The sequence below is a fragment of the Oryctolagus cuniculus genome, chromosome 19, assembly GCF_964237555.1.
Source record: "Oryctolagus cuniculus chromosome 19, mOryCun1.1, whole genome shotgun sequence".
Lineage (NCBI taxonomy): Eukaryota > Metazoa > Chordata > Mammalia > Lagomorpha > Leporidae > Oryctolagus > Oryctolagus cuniculus.
Window position 1 is genome coordinate 46664091 of NC_091450.1, and position 20601 is coordinate 46684691.

At 53.5% G+C, this 20601-nt stretch overlaps 1 protein-coding gene and 1 long non-coding RNA gene across 10 annotated transcripts in view; both read right to left on the reverse strand.

Annotated features, from left to right (window-relative positions):
• Positions 1 to 662: 662 nt before the first annotated feature.
• Positions 663 to 5354, reverse strand: LOC138847007 (uncharacterized). The gene is made up of 2 exons (XR_011384576.1): positions 4000 to 5354; positions 663 to 1144 (listed from the first exon to the last, which is right to left on the reverse strand). It is a non-coding gene; the product is annotated as an uncharacterized lncRNA (long non-coding RNA).
• Positions 5355 to 9849: 4495 nt separating this feature from the next.
• AUTS2 (activator of transcription and developmental regulator AUTS2) overlaps positions 9850 to 20601 on the reverse strand; it is a 1249738-nt gene continuing 1238986 nt past the window's right edge. For all 9 annotated transcript variants that reach the window (XM_051847919.2, XM_051847927.2, XM_051847923.2 and 6 more), the window contains 5 exons: positions 20073 to 20214; positions 16613 to 16690; positions 15357 to 15440; positions 13540 to 13762; positions 9850 to 11304 (listed from right to left, as the gene is read on the reverse strand). In XM_051847919.2, the coding sequence (XP_051703879.1) occupies positions 10050 to 11304; positions 13540 to 13762; positions 15357 to 15440; positions 16613 to 16690; positions 20073 to 20214 (1782 nt within the window). In that variant the 3' untranslated portion in view covers positions 9850 to 10049. The remainder of the gene's footprint in view (positions 11305 to 13539; positions 13763 to 15356; positions 15441 to 16612; positions 16691 to 20072; positions 20215 to 20601) is intronic.

Below are 20601 nucleotides of genomic sequence, written 5' to 3' on the forward strand. Positions count from 1 at the left end.
CTGCTGGGCGTGAGGGAGGCCCCGCGGGGGCTGCTGGGCGTGAGGGAGGCGCCGAGGGGGCTGCTGGGAGTGAGGGAGGCGCCTCGGGGACTGCTGGGCGTCCGACTGTGGCCCTGAGCTGGGCTCCGAGGACAGGCAAGCCGCAGGGTCGTGAGGGAGGGTTGCTTAGGAGGGCAGTGAGCCAGGGAAGCCTCCAAGGACCACGCAGGGAAGGGTCAGTAATGGCGGTGCTCAGTGCATCTCGGGAGGGGGTAGGAGCAAGCCCTGAGAGAAGCAACCAGGGCAGGGTGACCCGTGGCCATCTCAGGGGAGAGAGAGGATGGTGGAGGGAGGTGCCGGGCTATGAGGACGGTGGGCTGCGGCGTCCTGGGACTTGTGACTGTGGCTGGGCGCCTCTCGGCCCCTGCAGGTGGAGGGAGGAGGCGAGGAGAGCCCCTCGATGGTGGAAGGCTTAACAGGGGGCTCCAGATGCAAGTGGCGGCCCTCTGAGCGTGCAGAGAGGCGGGCGGGGCTGCTCCGTGGGGCTGGGCTGGCAGTGACTCCACGCGGGAGCTGAGCGGACTCCGCCTGGGCTCTGCCTGTGGCCCCTGCAAAGCCTGCGCTGGGCAAGGGGAAGCCATCTCCTGGTCGGTCTCCCTAGGACTCGACGGACACAAATGTTTGCCTGTTTTTTCTAAGATTTATTTATTGATTTGAAAGTTAGAGTTACACAGAGAGAGAAGGAGAGAGAGGTTTTCCATCCAGCTGGTTCACTCCCCAGATGGCCCCAATGGCCGGAGCTGGGCCAGATGGAAGCCAGGAGCCAGGAGTTTCTTCCAGGTCTCCCACGTGGGTGCAGGGGCCCAAGGACTTGGGCCATCTTCTACTGCTTTCCCAGGCCATAGCAGAGAGCTGGATGGGAAGCGGTACCCAGAGGGGATGCAGGCACCACAGGTGGCGGCTTGTGCACCGCGCCACTGCTGCAGCCCCTTTCCAAAACATTTGAGGTCCTCGGGTTGAACCTGGCGACACAGAACCCAGCGACACGGGGAGGCCGGCTGCACCTGCACATTCCTGCTCTTACGGTACTCGACGTTTCTTGTCTCCCTTGAGCATCAGCAGATAAAATCCTCCCCCGTCTCAGAACATCCGTCACCTGGTTGAACTGAAAGAGAAATCAGACATTATGTGGCAAAGTCGCATCTCCTGCCTTCTGCCCGTTTTTGAGATGAGGGACCCGAAGTCTGTGGCGGGCGAGGCCACGGCTGACCCGGCTCAGACCCACGCTGCGGCCCTGTTGCCTCCCCTGCCCGGAGTCTTGGCCTGGAGGTGATGGAGGCCCCAGTGAAGTTAATTGGGAGACATCATGGCGGGGTCTGGGGCTCTTGGGGCAGCGGGTGACCCTCAGGCCTCCCAGGGTGGAAGCCGGTCTGGGAAAACACAATCACACGGGGTATCTCAGCAGCAGCAAAGCGTGGCCAGAGTGGAGGAGGCCAGCTCTTGACCTTGGCAGCCCTGACTAGGCTTCCTGACCTCACGTGGGAGGCGGCCCTTCTCACATCACCCCCTTCCTGCGCCTCGCAGCTGGGGGTGGGGCTTGTCCTTTGGATTCCTGCCATAGTCCACACCCCCTGCACAGGCCTGGCCAGGTAGAACCTGTCTCCATCCAATGGCTTACTGCATGCCAGGACTGTCACTTTGTCACCTGGAACTTCCTGAGTTCTGCTTTCGTAATGGAATACAAGAGTCCTTTGTTCCCAAGAGCTTTTGGTGTTAACCATTCGCCTGTGTGGGTCATGGATCTGGCCCAAGGCTACACGTGGAGGGCGCTGAAGGATGCTGGGAGTGTGGCCCCTTGAGAACATGGGCTCAGTGGGGTGAGGACATGGACTTGACCTGCAAAACTTTATCGTGATGTCACTCTGGGCCGAACCAAACGTGTTTGTGGGCCACATGGCGCTACACGAGCCACTATTGCTATTTTATTTATTTATTTAATTTTTTTTCACTATTGCTGTTTTTTAAAATAAGCAGACACTTGAGGGAGCCTCAAAGTTTATGGAAAATACATACTATGAAAAAACCATGGATGGATTTCAACTTTTTTTTTTTTTGCACCAAAATAAATATATGCTTCAGAAATTTTTTATTAGGCAGTGAGAGAATGAAAGAGAGAGAGAAAGATCTTTTATCTGTTGGTTCACTTCCCAAATGCTTGCAATGGCCTGGCCCAGGCCTGGGAACTGGAACTCAACCTGGGTGCTGCACATGTGTGGCAGATACTCAAGTACTTGAGCCACCACCGGTTGCCTCCAAGGGCACACAGCAGGAAGCTGGAATGGAGGAGAGGGAAGTTGGGGCTCGGGCCCAAGCACTCTGATATAGGGTAGCAGCTTCACTGCTGTAGCACAGGCCTGCTTCAGTTTAAATCTGTTTTTTTTTCCCCCCCACACACTTTTGGAAATACCCTCTTACAGACCTGAATTCATCATACTCCCTGGTTCATGGCATATGCCATCATTGGGCCACGCACAAACTCTGTGGCACTCATTCGTTCAGGGATCCGTGGCAGCGTCTGGAATATAAACCCATGGTGCTACTTCCTAGTGCATTTCAGTGGAAGACGATGTCTCAGCAGTCGCTGTCTCTGTGGCCCGTAAACACAGCAAGTTTTTTCTCTGCTGTAACACAGTGGCACACTCACAGAACAGGCTCCAGTGGGAAAGCGCCTGGGTCTGTATCTAGGCTGTACCCTTGACCTCAGGCAAATTACTTTGTTTCTCTGTGCCTCCTTTTTCTCACTTTCCCAGTAGGGGTTACACCTGTGTCTGCCTTGTAGGTTGCTGAATAAAATCAGGGAGAAACCCTGTGAACAGTAATTAGAACAGTGGCTATCCTGCAGAAAGCCGTTAAAGCCTGCTAGGGCCAGAGGAACTTCTCCATCCATCTCATGCCACCGGTGATGCACGAATTGGGCAGTCATGGGAAAGAAAGCAAAGCTCAAAAACAAGGTCAGGACTCCTGACAACCCAGCAGCATCCGGGTCAGGCTGGAGAGTCAGACACACAGCTTCTTTCCCAGAACCACTTTCTGTAGCTTTTAGCAGGACCTTTGCACGTGGTTTCAGCTGGCCATGGTAGTGCAGGTTGCTGGGTCCACCCTCAGTTTTGACTTCAGCAGGTTGGAGGGAGAGCATTGAGGATTTGTTTGCCTAATGAGTTTCCTGGCCACGCTGCTCCGGGACCACACTCCTAGAAGCATTTGTGTAACTACGGTGGTGGGGGCAAGTGCTGGGCTTAGCTACTGAGATGCCAGGTGAAGTGCCCGCTTCCTACTTTGGAGGGCTTGGGTTTGAGTCCTGGCTCTGGTTCCTGATCCAGCTTCCCGATACTGTGCACCCTGGGAGGTAGCAGGTGATGGCTCAAATAATCGGGCTCCCACCACCCACGTGGGACGAGACTCGGATTGTGTTCTTGGCAGCTCTTGGCTTCTGCCTTGGTTCCAGCCCTGGCTATTGTGGGCATTTGGAGAATGAACCATCTGGTGGCAAGTCTTTCTCTGTCCTTCCAATATAAAAAAGTGTACTCTATGATGGAGGATGAACCTCCAGGCGTAAGTTAAGCATCTGGCAGATGGAGGTGTCAGAGTGCCCCGGTCGTCCTGGGCCTCCATGGCCAGGTAAGAAGTATGGTGACCTCCTGGAGTATGGTGGAGACCTGGAAGAAACAAGATCAGAATCAGGAACAGCATCCAGGGCTGTTCAAGGGGGATCCCAGATCCAAAGGAGAGGTGACAAGGACACGATGCCAGCCACAGCCTCTACCCTCGGCACAGTGAGTTTTTTTTTTTTTTTCCCTTGATACTATTTTTCAAAGTAGAGATTGAGACCCATGATGGCTGGAGGTCAGGAGATGAAGTCGTGGACTGCAACCAGCATTAAAACAAAACAAAAAAAAAAAAACAGGAAAATGAACCAGAAGAAAATGGCATTTAAAAAAAATCAGAGTTTGTTGAACATACCAAGGGTATGGTGTCTTCAGATTTGTTTCAGGTTGGTGTGGGTCCACACATGAAATCCACCTGGAACACGCGTGTAGGCTTCAGTATGGAAGATCTGGAAGCCAGGGCTGTGTTTGTGGAACCAGCAGGGCTCTCCCCCACTGCAGCAACCATCCTAAGCCCCAACCCTGAGGCTCCGACGACCCCAACACAGAGAGGAAGTGCTGAGGGGAGGGGAGAGAGCCAGCCGAGTCCTTGTTGGGACGTACGAAGATGGCTTTCAGCTTGACCTTGTAAGGTGCTAGCACCAGGGACGAGACACAGTGAGAAGGTGTTAGGAAGCATGGGGATGCTGGAGAGCAGGTGTGAGGTCAGTAACGTCTAAGAGAAATCCAAGGGGCAGGCATGGCGGTGCAGTGAGTTAAGCCACTGCCTGTGAAGTCAGCATCCAGATTTGGCTCAAGTCCCAGCTGTTCCAGTTCCAACTGGGCTTTCTGTTAATGTACCTGCAAAGGCAACAGAAGACGGCCCAAGTACTTAGGCCCCTGCCAACCCTGCTTGGGAGACCTGGATGGAGTTCCGGGCTCCTGGCTTAGGCCCTGGGCCAGACCTGGCTCTAGTGGCCATTTGGGAGTGAACCAAAGGACAGAGGATCTCTCTTTGCTTTTCAAGTAAATAAATCAATTAAACAAAAAAGAAGAAATCTGAGGCCCAACAGATACAAAACCCAAATAGAACTTGAGGAAGCCCCTAAAGAGGAGGCAATAAGTTCAAGCTACAGAGGAGGAAATCGGCCCCACCTGGGACACTTGGAGGCTGCCAGCCCTCTGTTTTCCAGGACATTTTGAGATCTACACGCACTGGCTCCCGGGCTCAACTTCACACTTTGTGTACGTCAGGGAGTCAGCACACGTTTCACAAGACAGCAGACTAAGAGATTGTGACGACAGCGGTGTGGCCTCCTCAAACCTTGTCCTAATTTCCCACAACCCTCCACCAGGTGGGAAGCACCTGTGAGTTAGAAACCCAGCATCAGCCAGCGCCGCAGCTCACTAAGCTAATCCTCTGCCTGTGGTGCCGGCACCCCGGGTTCTAGTCCCAGTTGGGGCACCAGTTCTGTCCTGCTTGCTCCTCTTCCAGGCCAGCTCTCTGCTGTGGCCCGGGAGTGCAGTGGAGGATGGCCCAAGTGCTTGGGCCCTGCACCCCATGGGAGACCAGGAGAAGCACCTGGCTCCTGGCTTCAGATTGGCGCAGCACCGGCTGTAGTGGCCATTTGGGGGGTGAACCAACAGAAGGAAGACCTTTCTCTCTGTCTTCTCTCTCTCACTGTCTAACTCTGCCTGTCAAAAAAAAAAAAAAAAAAAAAAAAAGAAAGAAAGAAACCTAGCATCTCCAGTCTACTTCCTTGCAAATCTTCAGCAAGAATTTTCACAGCACTCTAATTGGACTGAGTTTGGCATTCAAAATGCTACTTTCTGGAGCTGGTGGTGTGGCATAGCAGGTAAAGCCACCACCTGCAACACTGGCATCCTATCTGGGCGCTGGTGCGAGTCCCGGCTGCTCCATTTCCAGAAAGCGGCAGGGTATGTGGCAAGTGCTTGGGTCCCTGCACCCCTGTGGGAGGCCTGGAAGAAGCTCTTGGCTCTTGGCTTTGGCCTGGCCCAGCCCAGGCCGTTGCCATTTGGAGAGTGAATCAGTGGATGGAAAATCTCTCTTTCTTCCCCCCTCTCTCTCTGCCTTTCAAATAAAATACATCTGTACATGAAAAAAAAAAAGTTACTTTCTTTGTAAGATCTGGGACTGCGCTTGAACCTGAAGGCTCCTGTGTTGAGGCCTCATTCCGTTCAGATCGTCACGTTTAATAGAGGAAGAAGCTGAGTGCGCAGGCTCCCTGCTCAGGGACACAAAGAGCACGCAGTGGCCATACTCAGACCCAGCGGCTGCTGTTCCAAGGGCTCCTTCGCAAAAGCTTCTCCTCAGAAGCTTCTAGCATTTCAGGCACAGGATATTCAACACTCGGCTTTGTACCTGTGACAGTACCCAGGAAGCACCAGCCGCCTCGCACCATGGAGCTGAGCTTTGAGAACAGAATTTTCTATTCTTTTCCATGGAAAGGAAAACTTTGTGTTTAAGCAATTTCCAGAAATGCCCAGAGAAAAATGAATGGCAATCAAAAAAAATAAAAATAAATAAAGATGTATACTGTATGAGAAAGCTTTTGTGGGGCTGGCGTTGTGGGTCAGCAGGTTAAACCACTGCCTGTATGGGCACACCTGTTCAAGTTCCAGCTGTTTGACTTCCAATCCAGCTCTCTGCTAATGCGCCTGGGGAGGCAGCGAAAGATGGCCCAGGTGCTTGGGCTCCTGCTACCCAAGTAGGAGACCAAGATAGAGTTCTAGGCCTCCAGGCCGCTGTGGCCATTTGGGGAGCCAGCCAACAGATTGAAGATTTCATTCTGTTTCTCCCTGTCTCTGTCACTCTGCCTTTCAAATAGAATAAAGCTTTTGTGGCCCTCTTTCCCTCAATCAATTAAATTACATTGATGTCTAATTCCTTTTTCAGCGTGGATACAAATGTAAGGTCTAGAACCTTCTACAACTTCATCGCTGATTGTACTGCAAAATTCAGTCTTGGATTTCTCTTCCTGCTCCCTACGTATATAACACCAACGATCGTATCTTATTTCCCCTCATCCACCCTGATTGAGGCAGAGAAAGGAGAAGCCGTAAGTGCTGTTGCAGATATCCACCCGGAGTGGTAATTATTGCATCATTATATTCGCTATTTTGCTTGTCATGTACCATTAGGAGGTAACAAGATCATTGTCAGTCAAAGATTGTGGAGATAATGAGAGCATCTATAGGTTAGCAGGAAATCAAATCGGTGCTGGTACCCGTCAATGCCGAGGCGCTGAATGTAATTAGAAGGAAAATATGCAAAGGTTGAATGAATAAAGCCCCGGAGATTAAATACTGTGACTGATTTGAGAACGTGACTGTGCTGTGTTCCGACACCGCAGATGGCGACGTGGAAATAGGTGTACAATGGAAGGCGGTGAAGGCTGCCAGAAATAGCAAACAGGCTGCCAGTGGTAGTGTTCAGGAGGGACCAAGGACTGCCGGATTTGGAAAAACACAGTGTCTCCTGGTTTCCAATCCAGCAGCTCTTCTTTGTTGTCTTCTGCAGCCTGGACATCAGGTATAAACATGTAATGCAGTGCCGAGTGAAGGGGCCTTTATTAAACTTCGCTGCTCTGCCTATCATTAGCCTAAGCTGCCAGGACATTGTCCAGTGGCCCGGCACTCCCCCAACACCCCTGGGGAGCTGCAGGAGTTCCCAGCCCTTCCCCCATCACAGATACAGAGCCCTCCCCCCGCCCCCAAGGCCCACTCCAACAGCCACCCACAGCCCTTCTAACCTTGACCGCTGCCCGCGATACCAACACCATTGCAAACAATCTCATCCAAACAGTGACTTCAGGTTGATGCAAGAAAGTTTAACAATTGTCTTTAAAAAAGAAAAACAAAAAAAAATTCAGAAGACAAGGAGAGGCTGGCAGTGACGAGGGATACGCCATGCGATCCTGACAGACGGGCCACGTCGAGACCGGAACAGGAAATAATCTGGATGAACGTTTAACATACAACTGACCGAGTCCACAGGCTAGAAGGCAAAGGAGCAAGCGAGCAAACACTTGGATCCCAGGTCCTACGTCAGTCAGCCCGCTCACCAATGCTGACACGGCCAAGGCTCTTGCTTTGAGTTCTGACGTAGGTTTGAGACACCAATGGCACCTGCTAACTCGGCGCACGCGTGTTCACCGACCAAAATCCCAAAGTACCTTCCCAGGACTTCTACAGCAATGTGTTCAGCCACGTACCACAAACACATTTCCACGGCCGACTGGGTAGGGCGCAAATGCTTACAGAACCTACTTGGAGGGCCACTCGCTGAGCCGGGCAGGGTGGCCGGCCACCGCGGGGGACGACTGTTCTCACACAGGCTGCGTTGCAGGTATTTCAAGAGCCCGGTCTTGCACAAAGGCGGCTTCCTGCCCAAGGTAAGGGTGGCTATCTCACACAAACAAGCAGCTGGAAGCTTAGTTCACATTTTTTAATAACATGGCACAGTTTACATTACACAAGAAGGCTTCGCCGATGAGAACATGCTGAAGATTCAGTTGCTTCACTTTTCTTTTTCACATAGGATCTAGAAAGGACTTTATTACATACAGGAGAAACAGCAAAAAGGTCTGTATAGAACAATCTCTTTACAATACTGAAAGCTACCACTACAGTTCCAGTGTACATATTCCTCGGGTGTTTTTTTTTTTTTTTAAGTTGTCGTCTTTAAAAAAAGAAAAAAACAAAACAAAAACACTGCACAACATCTGGAGTTCACAAAGTCTGAAGCTCACAACTAAACCTTCAGTTTACTACTAAAATAGATCTCTGCTTATTAGAAACAATGGTCTGTAGTTAACTTTTTTTTTTTTTTGCAAAAACAGGATAACAACGTCAGCACTTTAATATACTAGAAGACCAAATGGAACTAATTTTATTTCATACATGTATTTTACAGTCCAGTAGACAAGATATATTGTATTTCTCTGCTAGTAAAGTCATATTCTCTCCAAATATGTAGACAAGAGGCTTAATGTATTATAAAAGTATTATGAAGAGACGTTAAGATTGATGCAAACTCAAAAACACACGCACACACACGACTTCTCCTCTGCCGCCTTCCGCCCGCCGCGGCCCCACGTGGCTGCCGCAGAGACTGCTGGGAGCAGACCCTCCTCCCGGGAGCGCCCGGGGCACCGCGAGGCACGCCGGGAAGTGGGTCCCGCGAGGCACGCCGGGAAGTGCCCCCCCACCGCCACCCCCGGCGCCCCGGCGGCCACACGGAAAACACATCCATCATCTGAGAAAACGGGACGCTTTCTGTCAGGATCTGTTTGGGTGTCGTGAACTCTCCTGGCGGCCGAGGCGGCGCGGGGACGGGACGGGGAGCGGGTGCCCCTCGTGAGGCGTGTGCGTGGGTGCGTGGGGGCCGCCATCCCGCCGCGCGCGCCCCCGGCCCGCTCCTCCCGGGACCCCCCGACCCCCCGACCGCGGCTCGCGTCTTCCATGACCTTCCTGGGGCTGCAGCTCCCCCCGACCCCGACCCCGACCCCACAGCCCACCAAGCGGCAACTTCCGGTGCGGGGTGCCAGCCTGGGGTCCGAGTTGCAAAAATTGGGATGTTGCAAGAAAAAAAAAAAAAAAAAAAAACACAAGCAAGGAGCCCCGGAGCCGCGTCCGGGAGGGTGACCGTGGGAAGCTGTGAGTGGGGCGGAGGCCCCGCGGGAGCGCGGACATTCATTGCATAGTTGAAGGGCGCGGCTGTCTATCGCCCCAGGGAGTCTGCAGATAGCACGTGTTAGGGTTCCTATTCCGTTACTCACTCTTTATCTATTTACATCTGTACACAGTAAAGCTTTCGTCTTACCCTTTTGCATATATGAACCAGTAGCTCATGAAGCACTCTGTGTATTTTTTTTGTTTTTTTTTTGTTATTATTATTTTTTTTACATGACTATGTACACGGCCTGCCCGCCTCTCTGCGTGACGGACGGACGGACGGACGGACGGCTGTCGTCTCCCTCCCCCATCAATCATGGAATCCGCGTGTGTCGTCATCTCCACTTTGGGATCAAATCAAAAAGCTTTATACAAGGAACGACAACGACAGCAAAAAAAAAAAAAAAAAAAAGGGAAAAATATAAAGGAGCGGGAGACGTGAGAACAGATGACTTGGCTAAAAGGGCTGGAAAAAAATCTCAACATATAATATACAAAACCATTTCAAAATCTGCACTGAGTCTGTACATTTCGTTTTTTTTTTTTTGTACAAGGGTGGGCGGGGCCGCGGCCCGGGTGGGCGGGGCCGCGGCGCGCGGGGGCCCCGCCCCGCGCCAAGGACGCTCGCCTAGGACGCGCGGAGTTCTCGCGCACGCGCGCTGCCGAGTCTCGCGTGAGTTCGCCCGGGGCTTGGAGGGGCGGCCGCCGGCTCCGGGCTCCAGGCGCCTCTTACCGAGCTTCGATGTCCTTGAGGGTGTGGGAAGGGGGCCGGTCGCGGATCTCGGCCGACAGGGGCGTAGTCCTCCGCGGGGACACCGGGCGGCCCCCCAGCGTGGAGATGAGCGGGGGCGGCGCGCTGAGCGCCGCGGTGGGCGGCGTCTTGTTGAGGAGTCCGTTCTGGTGGCCCGCGGTGGGGCTGATGCGCGGGTAGTGCATGCTGGGCAGCCCCGGCGTGAGGAGGCCGGGGTGCGGCAGGTGCCCGTCCAGGGAGGCGGGGTGCACCGAGTGCAGCCCCCGCGTGTGCTCGTAGTCTTCGCGGAGCATGTGCAGGCGCTCGCGCTCGTCCAGGTGGCCGCCCCGCTCGTGCTCGCGCCGCGGGTCCACGCCCAGCGCCGGGTGGTGGTGGTGGTGGTGGTGATGGTTGTAGTCGTGCGGCTCCCTGTCCCGGAAGGAGCGGTCGGCCTCGTACAGCCGCGGCGCCGACAGCCGGTGCAGCGGGTCGTTGCGCAGCAGGAAGTCCCTGGCCAGCGGGTCTCTCCGGTGAATGTCCAGGTCTCGGTAGGGGTCCCGCAGGGGGTCCCGGATGGGGTCCCAGTGGAAGGAGGGGTACGGGAAGCGCTCTCCCCCCGGGATGGGGCTGAGGCCCATGAAGGGGGTCATCATGCGAGTCCTGTCCAGGCTGCTGATGCTGTTCATGGGATGGATGCCCGCCACCCCCACCGTCATGGGCATGCTCGCCAGGGGCCCCGGGTGCACGCTGGCCGAGGAGCTGGGCGGGGGCGGCTCTGCGGGCCGGTGGGCCTGTGGGGCCTCGGGCGCCACGTCATGTTCTTCCTTGCGTTCCTCCTTCACCTTGACCTCGGCGCTCTTCTTGGGGTTCTCGTAGGCCGGCTCGCCCTTGCGCGCCTCGGCCTCCCGGCTCGAGGTGCTGTTGGGCCTGGCGCTCTCCGCCACGGGGGCCCGCGCGTAGGGCGACGGCCCCCGGGCCAGCTGCTTGGCCTCTTCGCCCACGGCCCGCCCCTCGTGGCCGTGCCCGTCCTTGTCGGGCAGGTGGCCCTCCTTGGCCTTGTGTTCCTCGGCGGTCAGGTCCTTGCGGGGTTCCGAGTGGTCTCTCTCCCTCTCTTTGGGTTTGTCTTTCTCGCGAGCCTCAGTGTTCAAATGCCCCCGGATGTGTTCGGCGGAGCTGCGGCTGTGTCCCAGGGTGTTCACCGGGAGGAGAGGTGCTGGTGAAAGGTGGCTGGAGTGTCTTTTCTCAACGCTTTCCCTGCAGGGAAGCAAGGGGTGGGGGGAGACAAGGGCGCACGTGAAATGGGCTTGTCAGTCTGGCAGGGCAGCCGATGAAATGGAGGTGACGACAGGACAGGCTGGGGTGTGGCTCCCAGGGTCACTGAGGCGGCCCACGCGCCCTGGGCAGGGCCATCGGGCCGGCCACCCTGAACTGACTTACCCCGGATGTCAGAGGACTCTTCACGGGGGTGAAGTAGGAGGGATGAGGGTGAGGGGCGTAGTTTCGGGGTGGGGGTGGGGGGATAAGTCTAGTTTTACTTAAGACCCAGGTGCCTCGCTCAAGACCCCAGAGGACTTGCTTCCAGCAAGGCAGGATGGACCAAGGTAGGTAGGGAGAGAGTGATGTGGCAACACACGCCTCTTCTGAGACTCTCAAGATCAGCCAGTGTTGGGGACAACGTTCTGGGGCCCACAAGCACACATGACTTTTCCTCCAACTTTGACACACAGAGCCAGTGGAAGCAGGAGTTTAAGGTACTTCAACAAGTTCAAGGACAGATGGAATTGAAAAGCATTTTGTCGCAAAAGATCTTTGAAATCCATGCAAAATGTGCCTTCGGTCTCTGAGCCTCAGCACACAAGGGAGGTGTGGAAGGAGGCGGGAGCTTTAGTTAGGCCCACGGGGCCAAAACCCGATGAGAAGATGGAGGAAAGGCAGGTTCAACCACACAACACCTCACGGGGTAAACCGCGAGCAACTTGCAAGAATGGCCCTGAAGGAAGATGTGAACTGAGAATTCTGGAATGCTCTCTCGGATGGAGGTTTTAAGAAGACCGGGCGGAAAAGGCAAACCAATAACAAGAAGAAGATAAAACTTTCCTGGGGAGTCAAGATGCAGAATTGGCTGTCTGAGGGACAAGCCCAAGACAGACACAGTGAGAGCAGAGACCCCAAGGGCCAGAGGGGCAGAGCTGAAGAGGGCTCCCCTACAAGTTGTTCCCTGTTGAAATGTAAAGGCTGAGCAGAGGAGTCCACTTTAAAGAGACAAAGAGTATATTTCAACAAGTTTCCTGGCTGGAACCCAAGAGGCCATTTTGATTCCATCAAAAAAAACCCCAAAGAGGCCTGCTGGCCACAAGGTGCCCTCTACCCCACGAGGAACCGTCTCAGGAGAGCTCCTGGGGTGGGCTCATTCCCTGCGAGGCTCAGGCGCGCCTCACCTTGGCAGTGCCCAGCCCAGAGCTGAATGCTGTGAACCCTCGTGCTGCTTAAGAGATTTTTATCATCCTGCCTCGAAGGGAAATGTGTGTCTTCCTTATGCAAGAAAGAAAGCGGTCCATGTGATGGCTGATGAGGAGTGTGTACTAATCTACCACGTTTACAGCCTGCAAAACTGGATTCTTTTCAGTTGCTAGGGCAGACACACACACACTATAAATATATATATATACACACATATATGTATATATATAATAAATTGGTATCAGGTTCTTTCTAACAAGCATTATCTTGTGTGCCCTGCTTATCAGTTTGTTTAAAATAACGACAGCCTAAAGAAAGGGAAAAAAAGAGATATTTTGTCAAGACTGCTTGGACATTCCTCAGGAAAAAACACTACAAGACGTTCCCTCTTTAAGGTGACTTCTCTTTGTAGGCACGGCTTACCGAGTACAGGGATGGCAATGGTTAAGAGAGCCCATTACACCACCAAAACCGGAACCTCTCGCTGCTTCTAAGTCTAGCTTAGTACAACTGCATTAGTCATCCGTGAGCCCCAGGCTTTGAGAGTTTGAACAAAAGCTGAGAAAAATATGAGGCGATGCAAACATGACTTTCTAAAAGAAAACAAAACGAAAGAGAGAGCAAAACCTATGGATGGTTAAATGGACCGCACGGACTTGAAAGCAAACATGGTTCTGAGTCATGCTGTGTGTGTTGGCGCCAAAGCTCCAGCTCCCTGGCTCCTAGACAAAGAGTGGTGTGAGGACACACTAGCGCTCACGGGGGCTCGGCGTGCCCTGCAGGCCTGCCTGTGCCGGGGACAGGAATCCTGCGCCTTGCTACGTTGCCTCTGCGCTCACAAGACCCCACAGGCCAGCAGGTGCTCGCTCTGGGGCTGCTGGCTGTCACTGGCGCTGACGGGGAAGGAGCTTGGGGCCACGGGGGCGCGGCTGAAGCGCGAGGCCGGGACGGGGAGGGCGAGTGGCCGGTTGCACGGGCCGCGGCAGAGTGGGCTCCCCCATCGGGACTCGAGCGGTTTTCTTTGCGTACCTTTCTTTGTCATCTTTACTAAGAGACGAGTCCCGTTTATCTACATCTCTATCTCTGTCATGAGCTGCAGCGGACGCGCTGCGTTCCAGCTCCCCCGGCTTCAGCCAGGGCGGAGGGGTCGGGAACGACGGAGGCGCTCGGTGCAGCCGGTTCCAGGGCTCGTGAGAGTTGCTAAAGCTCTGCACACTGGGGCCATCCTTGTGGCCGAACATTGAGTTGGGTGCTGAAATGGCGAAGTGGAGAACAAAAAGGTTTAAGAGAAATTATATAATCCGCTGTAATGAAGGTACTTACCAAAAAACTTTTAACAGCATTCAGAGTTAAAATGAATACATATTATTGGGAGCTGGAAAAGGAAAGGAGATTAACAAATTCATTAGAGGAACGCTGTCCTACGCTGTCACAGCTTTTCTTTTTTAAACCACAAGCAAAAGTGGGCGTGTCGGGGGAGCATTAAAAGCAACCAAACAGGTATGAGAATCGCCTCGTGAGACAAACGTGGTACATGCAGAAGTTCTGAACATGCAGAAGGGTGTGTTGGGGTGGTGCGACTCAGAGCAGTGTCAGCTCAGAGTGGCCCTCCTGGGCTCCTAAGCCTGCTAACGCCACTGCTGCTCCAGCCAGCAAACCAAAACAGGTGTGTGTGGCCAGACAGGGCCTTGACCTCGACGCGGGACGCGGCAGTGCCCAAGGTCTCCATAAAGACCAAATGGTGCTGATTCGCCCGCGAGCTATAGTTTCAGGTTTCCTGGGCCCCCAGAGAAGGAGCATCTAGGAAAAACTAGCCGAGTGTTCATGAGTGGATAATGTTCAGAACATGAGCTGGGGTGGCCACTCGAGATTGGGGTGCGGCGTGTCCGTATGAGGCCTGGGAAATCATTTGTTCTGGTCCTGCTGAGGTAACAGCAGGTGGGGCTTGAAATCGACAGAGGGTGAATGTTTAAGTTGGTCATTTTGCATGGCTCATGAATATGTTATAAACATGCAAATGGCCCTTGGTAGAAAAAAGCCCCCTCCTTTGTTTTAGATGGACTTTTTAACTGGGGCAAACTGACAGCCCTCCCAGGTTATGGGGGATGAAATGCTGAAATGCTGCTATTTTTCAAATAAAATTTTTTTAGAATTTATTTTTATTTATTTGAAAGGCAAAGAAACAAAGACAGAGATCTTCCATTTGCTGGTTCACTCCCCAGATGCCCGCAACAGCCAGGGCCAGGCCAGGCCAAAGCTAGAAACCCAAGAATTCCATTGGGTCTCCCATGTGTGTGACGGGAACCCAAGTACTTGAGCCATTACCTGCTGCCTTGCCAGGGTGCACATTGGCAGGAAGCTGGAAATAGAGCTAGGACTTGAACCCAGGGACTCTTCTGTGGGCTGCAGGCATCCCAGTGTGCCAGAAGCCCACCCCCAAATGCTGCCAACTCCTGATTATCTGGGTCTGCTGTTGTCTGCCAGCGCTTTTTCCTTGTGTTTTTATGCTTTTATCTCACTCGTAGCAAAGGTAACATGAAACTCGAAGACTGCCTTCAATTCTAGCGGAGGTCTTGGGGAGTGGAGATGGAACGTGGGTGAACTTTGAACAGCGGCATATTTTTGCACCGATCACCTGCATTCCCATCGTGACCCTCAGAAACCTGTCTCATCAGTGGGTTTTGCGCACTTAGGGCGGAGCTCATTGCTTGGATCTGCTTTTGCGGGATTACCCAAATTTGCTTCCCAACAGCGCTTTCCTATTATCTAGAAAGGTCCTGAGCCACATAGAGATCAGAGGAGATGAAGAGTCCAAAGGCAGGTGTTAAAAGGTTAGAGATACTCACTAACTGAAGGGTTTCCAAGTCCCCCGAAGGCATTGCCGCCAACTGCCGCCAGGCCGGTGAATGTGGACGGCCGATTGAAAGGCTCTGCAGGCGAGATGGGGAAGACGGACAGGGTCACGGGCCTCTAGTGGGTGAAGCACGGCACTCCCACGGGGCCCCGTCTCCCCAGACCTGGTCTGCACAACTCCCACGGGACGGCGTGAAAGGCTCTCACTGTACTAACTACAACCGGTGAGATACTTAGGAGGGCTCTTTTTTTTTTTTTTTTTTTTTTAACAGGTAGAGTGGACAGTGAGAGAGAGAGAGACAGAAAGGTCTTCCTTTTGCCGTTGGTTCACCCTCCAATGGCCACCGCGGCCGGCGGGCTGCGGCCGGCGCACCGCACTGATCCGATGGCAGGAGCCAGGTACTTCTCCTGGTCTCCCATGGGGTGCAGGGCCCAAGCACTTGGGCCATCCTCCACTGCACTCCGGCCATCCTCCACTGTACTCCTGGGCCACGGCAGAGAGCTGGCCTGGAAGAGGGGCAACCGGGACAGAATCCGGCGCCTTGACCGGGACTAGAACCCAGTGTGCCGGCGCCGCAAGGCAGAGGATTAGCCTAGTGAGCCGCGGCACCGGCCAAGGAGGGCTCTTTATCCACAACAGTGCACCTTGCACATTTTCCGTGGGCCCAGTGGGGGCCAGTACTGGAGCCGCAATGGTCTACACTGCCCTCCTGCTCCAGGGAAGGCTTTGCAGGTTCTAACAGGTCAGAAACGAGACGACGCCTTCAGTGTCACCTCTTGTACATTTGCAGACTATGAAATAAACAAAAGCCTCAAAAAGCGTGCAGCTCTGCTAGGCAGACACGTGAATCAGGCAGGGCATGTGGTCACCGCGTCTTCCGTTTCATCTCCTAGAATGGACTTTAGCTACGGGGCAAGAGTTCACTGTCTTCCTCCACTGCGCAGGGGCAGGATGCTGCGACCTGAGGTTCTCTGAGATACCAGGATCAGCTCTCACGCACAGCACCGCCTGTCAGTCAAGTCAGGGCAGAACCACTACCGTGGAGAGCAAAGTGGCATGTGGGCTGTGACACCCTGCGCGTGGGTGGCATGTGTCAGGACCCCGAGGGACACATCACCGTGGGCGTAAGTGAGAGGTGAGATGTCTGGGGTTCCTGTTAGGTCGGCAGTGGCAGTGGGAGTGTGGCCAACCAAGCAGACGCTCGTCTGAGCCATGCGTGCCAGCTCGCACCGGGGACGGGCAACTCACCGAGGTGCGCAGCAGGGTTGAGAAAGTTGCTGTGATGAGGCGGCGGCCCAAAAGGGGTCCCGGTTGGATGTGCAGCACCTGTGAAGTCAAACATAACCACGTCAACCAACACCAAGCTGAACTGTAACAAAATCATGGTGGTGGGGGGGAAAGAGCCAGCTTTCTAGACTACAACTGGTTCCAATTTGTGTATGGACCCCCCCCACCCAACCCCAGAGACTACGTGAAAGGAAGGGCGTGGCTGAAGCCCACCCAGGCTCCTGCAGGCGCTACGCCAAGTCCAGAAAGGGGGCACTCAGTATTGGGAACACGGAGACAAGGGGCCGTGGGGAGAGCGTGCAGGTTCCACACCGAGCGAGGTTTGAACCAATGCCGGGGTAACAAGCATGAATCGAGGCTCTTCTCTGTTCTATAGTACTACAGTACTTCTTCCTTTTTTAAAATGTTAATGTTTTTGACTCTCTGCTTTAACCATTTGTTAAATAAAAGTGTTTGTTGCTGTGGGTTTAAAAAAAAAATTCCCTATGGAGAGGAACCTCTGGCCATGGGATATGTTCTTTGGGCATCCCAGGGGATATGTTTCCACTGTGAAAGAGAATGTTCCAGAATCCCCACAGCGTCTCGTCGGCTCAGGACCCTCACAGAATCCTGTGTTTGCCCTCGGCACCCAGCCCCAGGAAATGCGCGACCGTGAGTCACACGGGGTATGACCAATTGCAATGTGCCCATGTCTCTCAATTTCCAGTGCCAGGAAAAGCTAGCTACCTGGTATGTTTTCCAAACCACAAATCTTCAGCCTGGCTTTATTAGTCCTTACTTGGGCTGCCAGGGAACTGAGATCAAATTTAGCTGTCTTCTTTCCTTCGGTTCCCCCTTTAACCCACACTGGCTCCCCTACGGTATAGAGTGCCTGCCATGGGTTTATTTAGGACGCCTCAAATCCGTTCCTTGAAGGAGGCTGAGAACGGAAGGCAGGAGGCAGGGTGCCTATGCGAGTTAGGGAAGAACAGCACTTGGGAAAGCTTAGGGCATCCAGTGGGCTCATACAGCAGGGCTAATGGCGGAAGAGGCGGCTCACTGGGAGGCACGTATGGCTCCAAGAGGAGAGGTTTGCCAAGGTCATCCGGAGACGCCTCTCTGTTTATGCAGGCTTTAGTACCCATGGCAAGATGAAAGCGGCTGAATTTAACAAGCGATGTGCGAGTTATAAATACCGGCTACAACTCTTTAACCAAATAACCATTTTGGGTAAAATCCAACGCTGCTTATGTTAGAAAAGATTACCTTCCAGAATGCAAGCATAAACAGGGCCTGGATTAATGAATTTACTAATTGCTGTTGCATAATCCCATACATTTTCTCTCTGATCCTATAAACAAGTGTAAAAGCCCTCAGGGAAACAGACTGCACGTCCAGTGATTCAAGTTATGTTCTGGACCACGGCTCCTGGGGCTGCAAGGGTCTCGCGGGCCTGGCATTGTATGGAGGAAGCCACAAAAGTGAGGAGAGGCGTCGGTCACAGTCTGAATTTGAAGGCACCTGGGGGAGTTGTCTCGAGCCCTAGATGGGAGCCTCTCTTCCAGCGAGGAAGTGAAAAAAAATGACATCCCTGCCCCACAAAGTGAATATATCTTGGGATATTCATTACGCATCACCAGTGTTGCCAGCTAAGTAGAATGTTGGCCACATACTGTCTGTGTAGTACAAGCTAATTAATGCTTCCATGAAGACCAGAGCTTTGCTCAGCCCAGGGGCCCCAGGGATGCTGGCAGTTCCAGAATTATTGAAGCAAAAAAAAAAAAAAAAAAAAAAAAAAAAAGCCAATTCATCCAGTTGGCTCAAATGGGAGCCAGGGAGAAATCTCTCTATTTCTCTCCCAAAATTGCTCTTAATGTAGGCCTGTCTCGGGGCCTCGGTGCCATGGCAACAGGGCCTTCAGATGTGTCCCTAGACAGACAGATGGAGAGAAACTCAAGACCTCAGCAAATCCATCCACCCTCCAGGGGCTTCCTTAGCTCTGGCAACGAGGCCTGTTTTCAGGATGATTTCTTGCAATGGGGTGTTTCCCTCTTCCTGAACGGAGGTGCCACGGGTCCACCGAAAGTGAGGCGTGGATACAAGCCTGGGGGAAGCAGCGGGCAGTATGGATGTGCAGCTCGCTCCCTAAGGATCACGGAGCGGGAGCCCTTGACTGTTTACGACCAGAAGGAGGAATTCGACGTGGCACCGTGAGCACGAAGTTAGGGAGCTCAGTATTCTCGCTTCTGAGGATTTACTGAGCCCAGCTCTGTGCTGGGGACGGTGTATCAGGACTCCAGAGAGCAAGAGGGTCGCCCTCATCTACCCCAGACTCCTCCTCCCACCGCCTTGGTTTGTGCGTTCTTGGAGCAGAAAGGGGCAACTCTCTGATGCGCTGCTCCTCACTCCCGGTGGCCACATACCCAAGAGACATTTGGAAGCCTGTGTTCTCAGAGGTTAAATGAATTATAGAGACCTGATGAACAGGTCACAGATCTGGTGAACAGAATACGGTCCCCTAGGTGTCTCCTATCGCTACAGCCAGCTAGGTGTGAATATGAAGTTCTGCAGCTGAGAAAGCCAGGAGCCAAGTGGGCCTCCCTCCCTGTCACAGCCCACACCGCCAGCCCCTTTCATTGTATTTCCTTATCCTCAGACCCTCAAAGCACGGCAGGACATGACGGTGCAAAATTACTGAGCGCTGCGTGGGCTCCCAGCGTACGGGCAACAGCCTCCGTACGTCATTCCTGGCGTTGCTTCCTTCTGAGCCACTCTTGCAAGCTTTCTGATCTTTTTCAATAGCGTTTGGCATCCTTGTGAATGACATTAGGTTTTTTTGTTTTGTTTTGTTTTTTGTTTTTGACAGGCAGAGTGGATAGTGAGAGAGAGAGAGACGGAGAGAAAGGTCTTCCTTTGCTGTTGGTTCACCCTCCAATGGCCGCCGCTGCCGGTGCACTGCGGCCGGCGCACCGCGCTGATCCGAAGCCAGGAGCCAGGTGCTTCTCCTGGTCTCCCATGGGGTGCAGGGCCCAAGCACTTGGGCCATCCTTCACTGCACTCCCTGGCCACAGCAGAGAGCTGGCCTGGAAGAGGGGCAACCGGGACAAAATCCGGCACCCTGACCAGGACTAGAACCTGGTGAGCCGGCGCCGCAAGACGGAGGATTAGCCTAGTGAGCCACGGCACCTACATTAGTTTAATATAGAAGCAAATTCGAGTCCCCTTAAAGGGAAAGCAACTTCTGCTTGCTGCTTCGCTGAAAGAGGGCACATCAGTGAAAGAGCGCCCACTGCCCCGGCTGGGCTGGGACGCTACCTTGCGAGCTGGCATCCACTGTACTTTCTTACGGGGGGAGGTAACGGCGGCACACAGCCCGAACGGGACTTACTTAACTACCTGAGAGCTGCATCGTTGGCTCTCCCCCTTCTCCCTCTGAACTCACCGGCGGCAGAGAATAAAGTCGAAGGCCGAGCCAGGTCATGGGGGTGGTGGATGGCTCCGAAGAGACTGGGGCCTGGAGGGCGGCTCAGGAACTCGGGTTTCAGTCCAAAGTCCAGCTTATGTGGGTCGGACTGCATCTGTTTCTGAAGGGAATGAGAAAAAATGAAATCCCAGGATGAAAGACATAAATGAAGAGCCCGAGACTGACAGAGTAAACTCTGCAAAGGGCCCTCTGGCTTGGGCTCTGAGGCTCTCTCAGGTTCAAGTTTACAAACAACGATGGGCATGTATCAACTCACCAACCATTCAACTCGCCAATGTCAAAAAGCAGCTTAGCCCAAGCGGAGTCAACAGTGCCCGCTGTGGGGTGGTAGTAAGTGGTAAAAACAGTGTTTCATCTTAGGGCTTGTTAAGAATGAGGAGCAAAACCTTATCCTGTTGGCTTTGACTGCCACTGTTCCCTAAGCAGTTGATTGCTTTGCTGTAAATGCCCATTTTAGCAAATTTTAAAATGACAGTATTTTAAATCT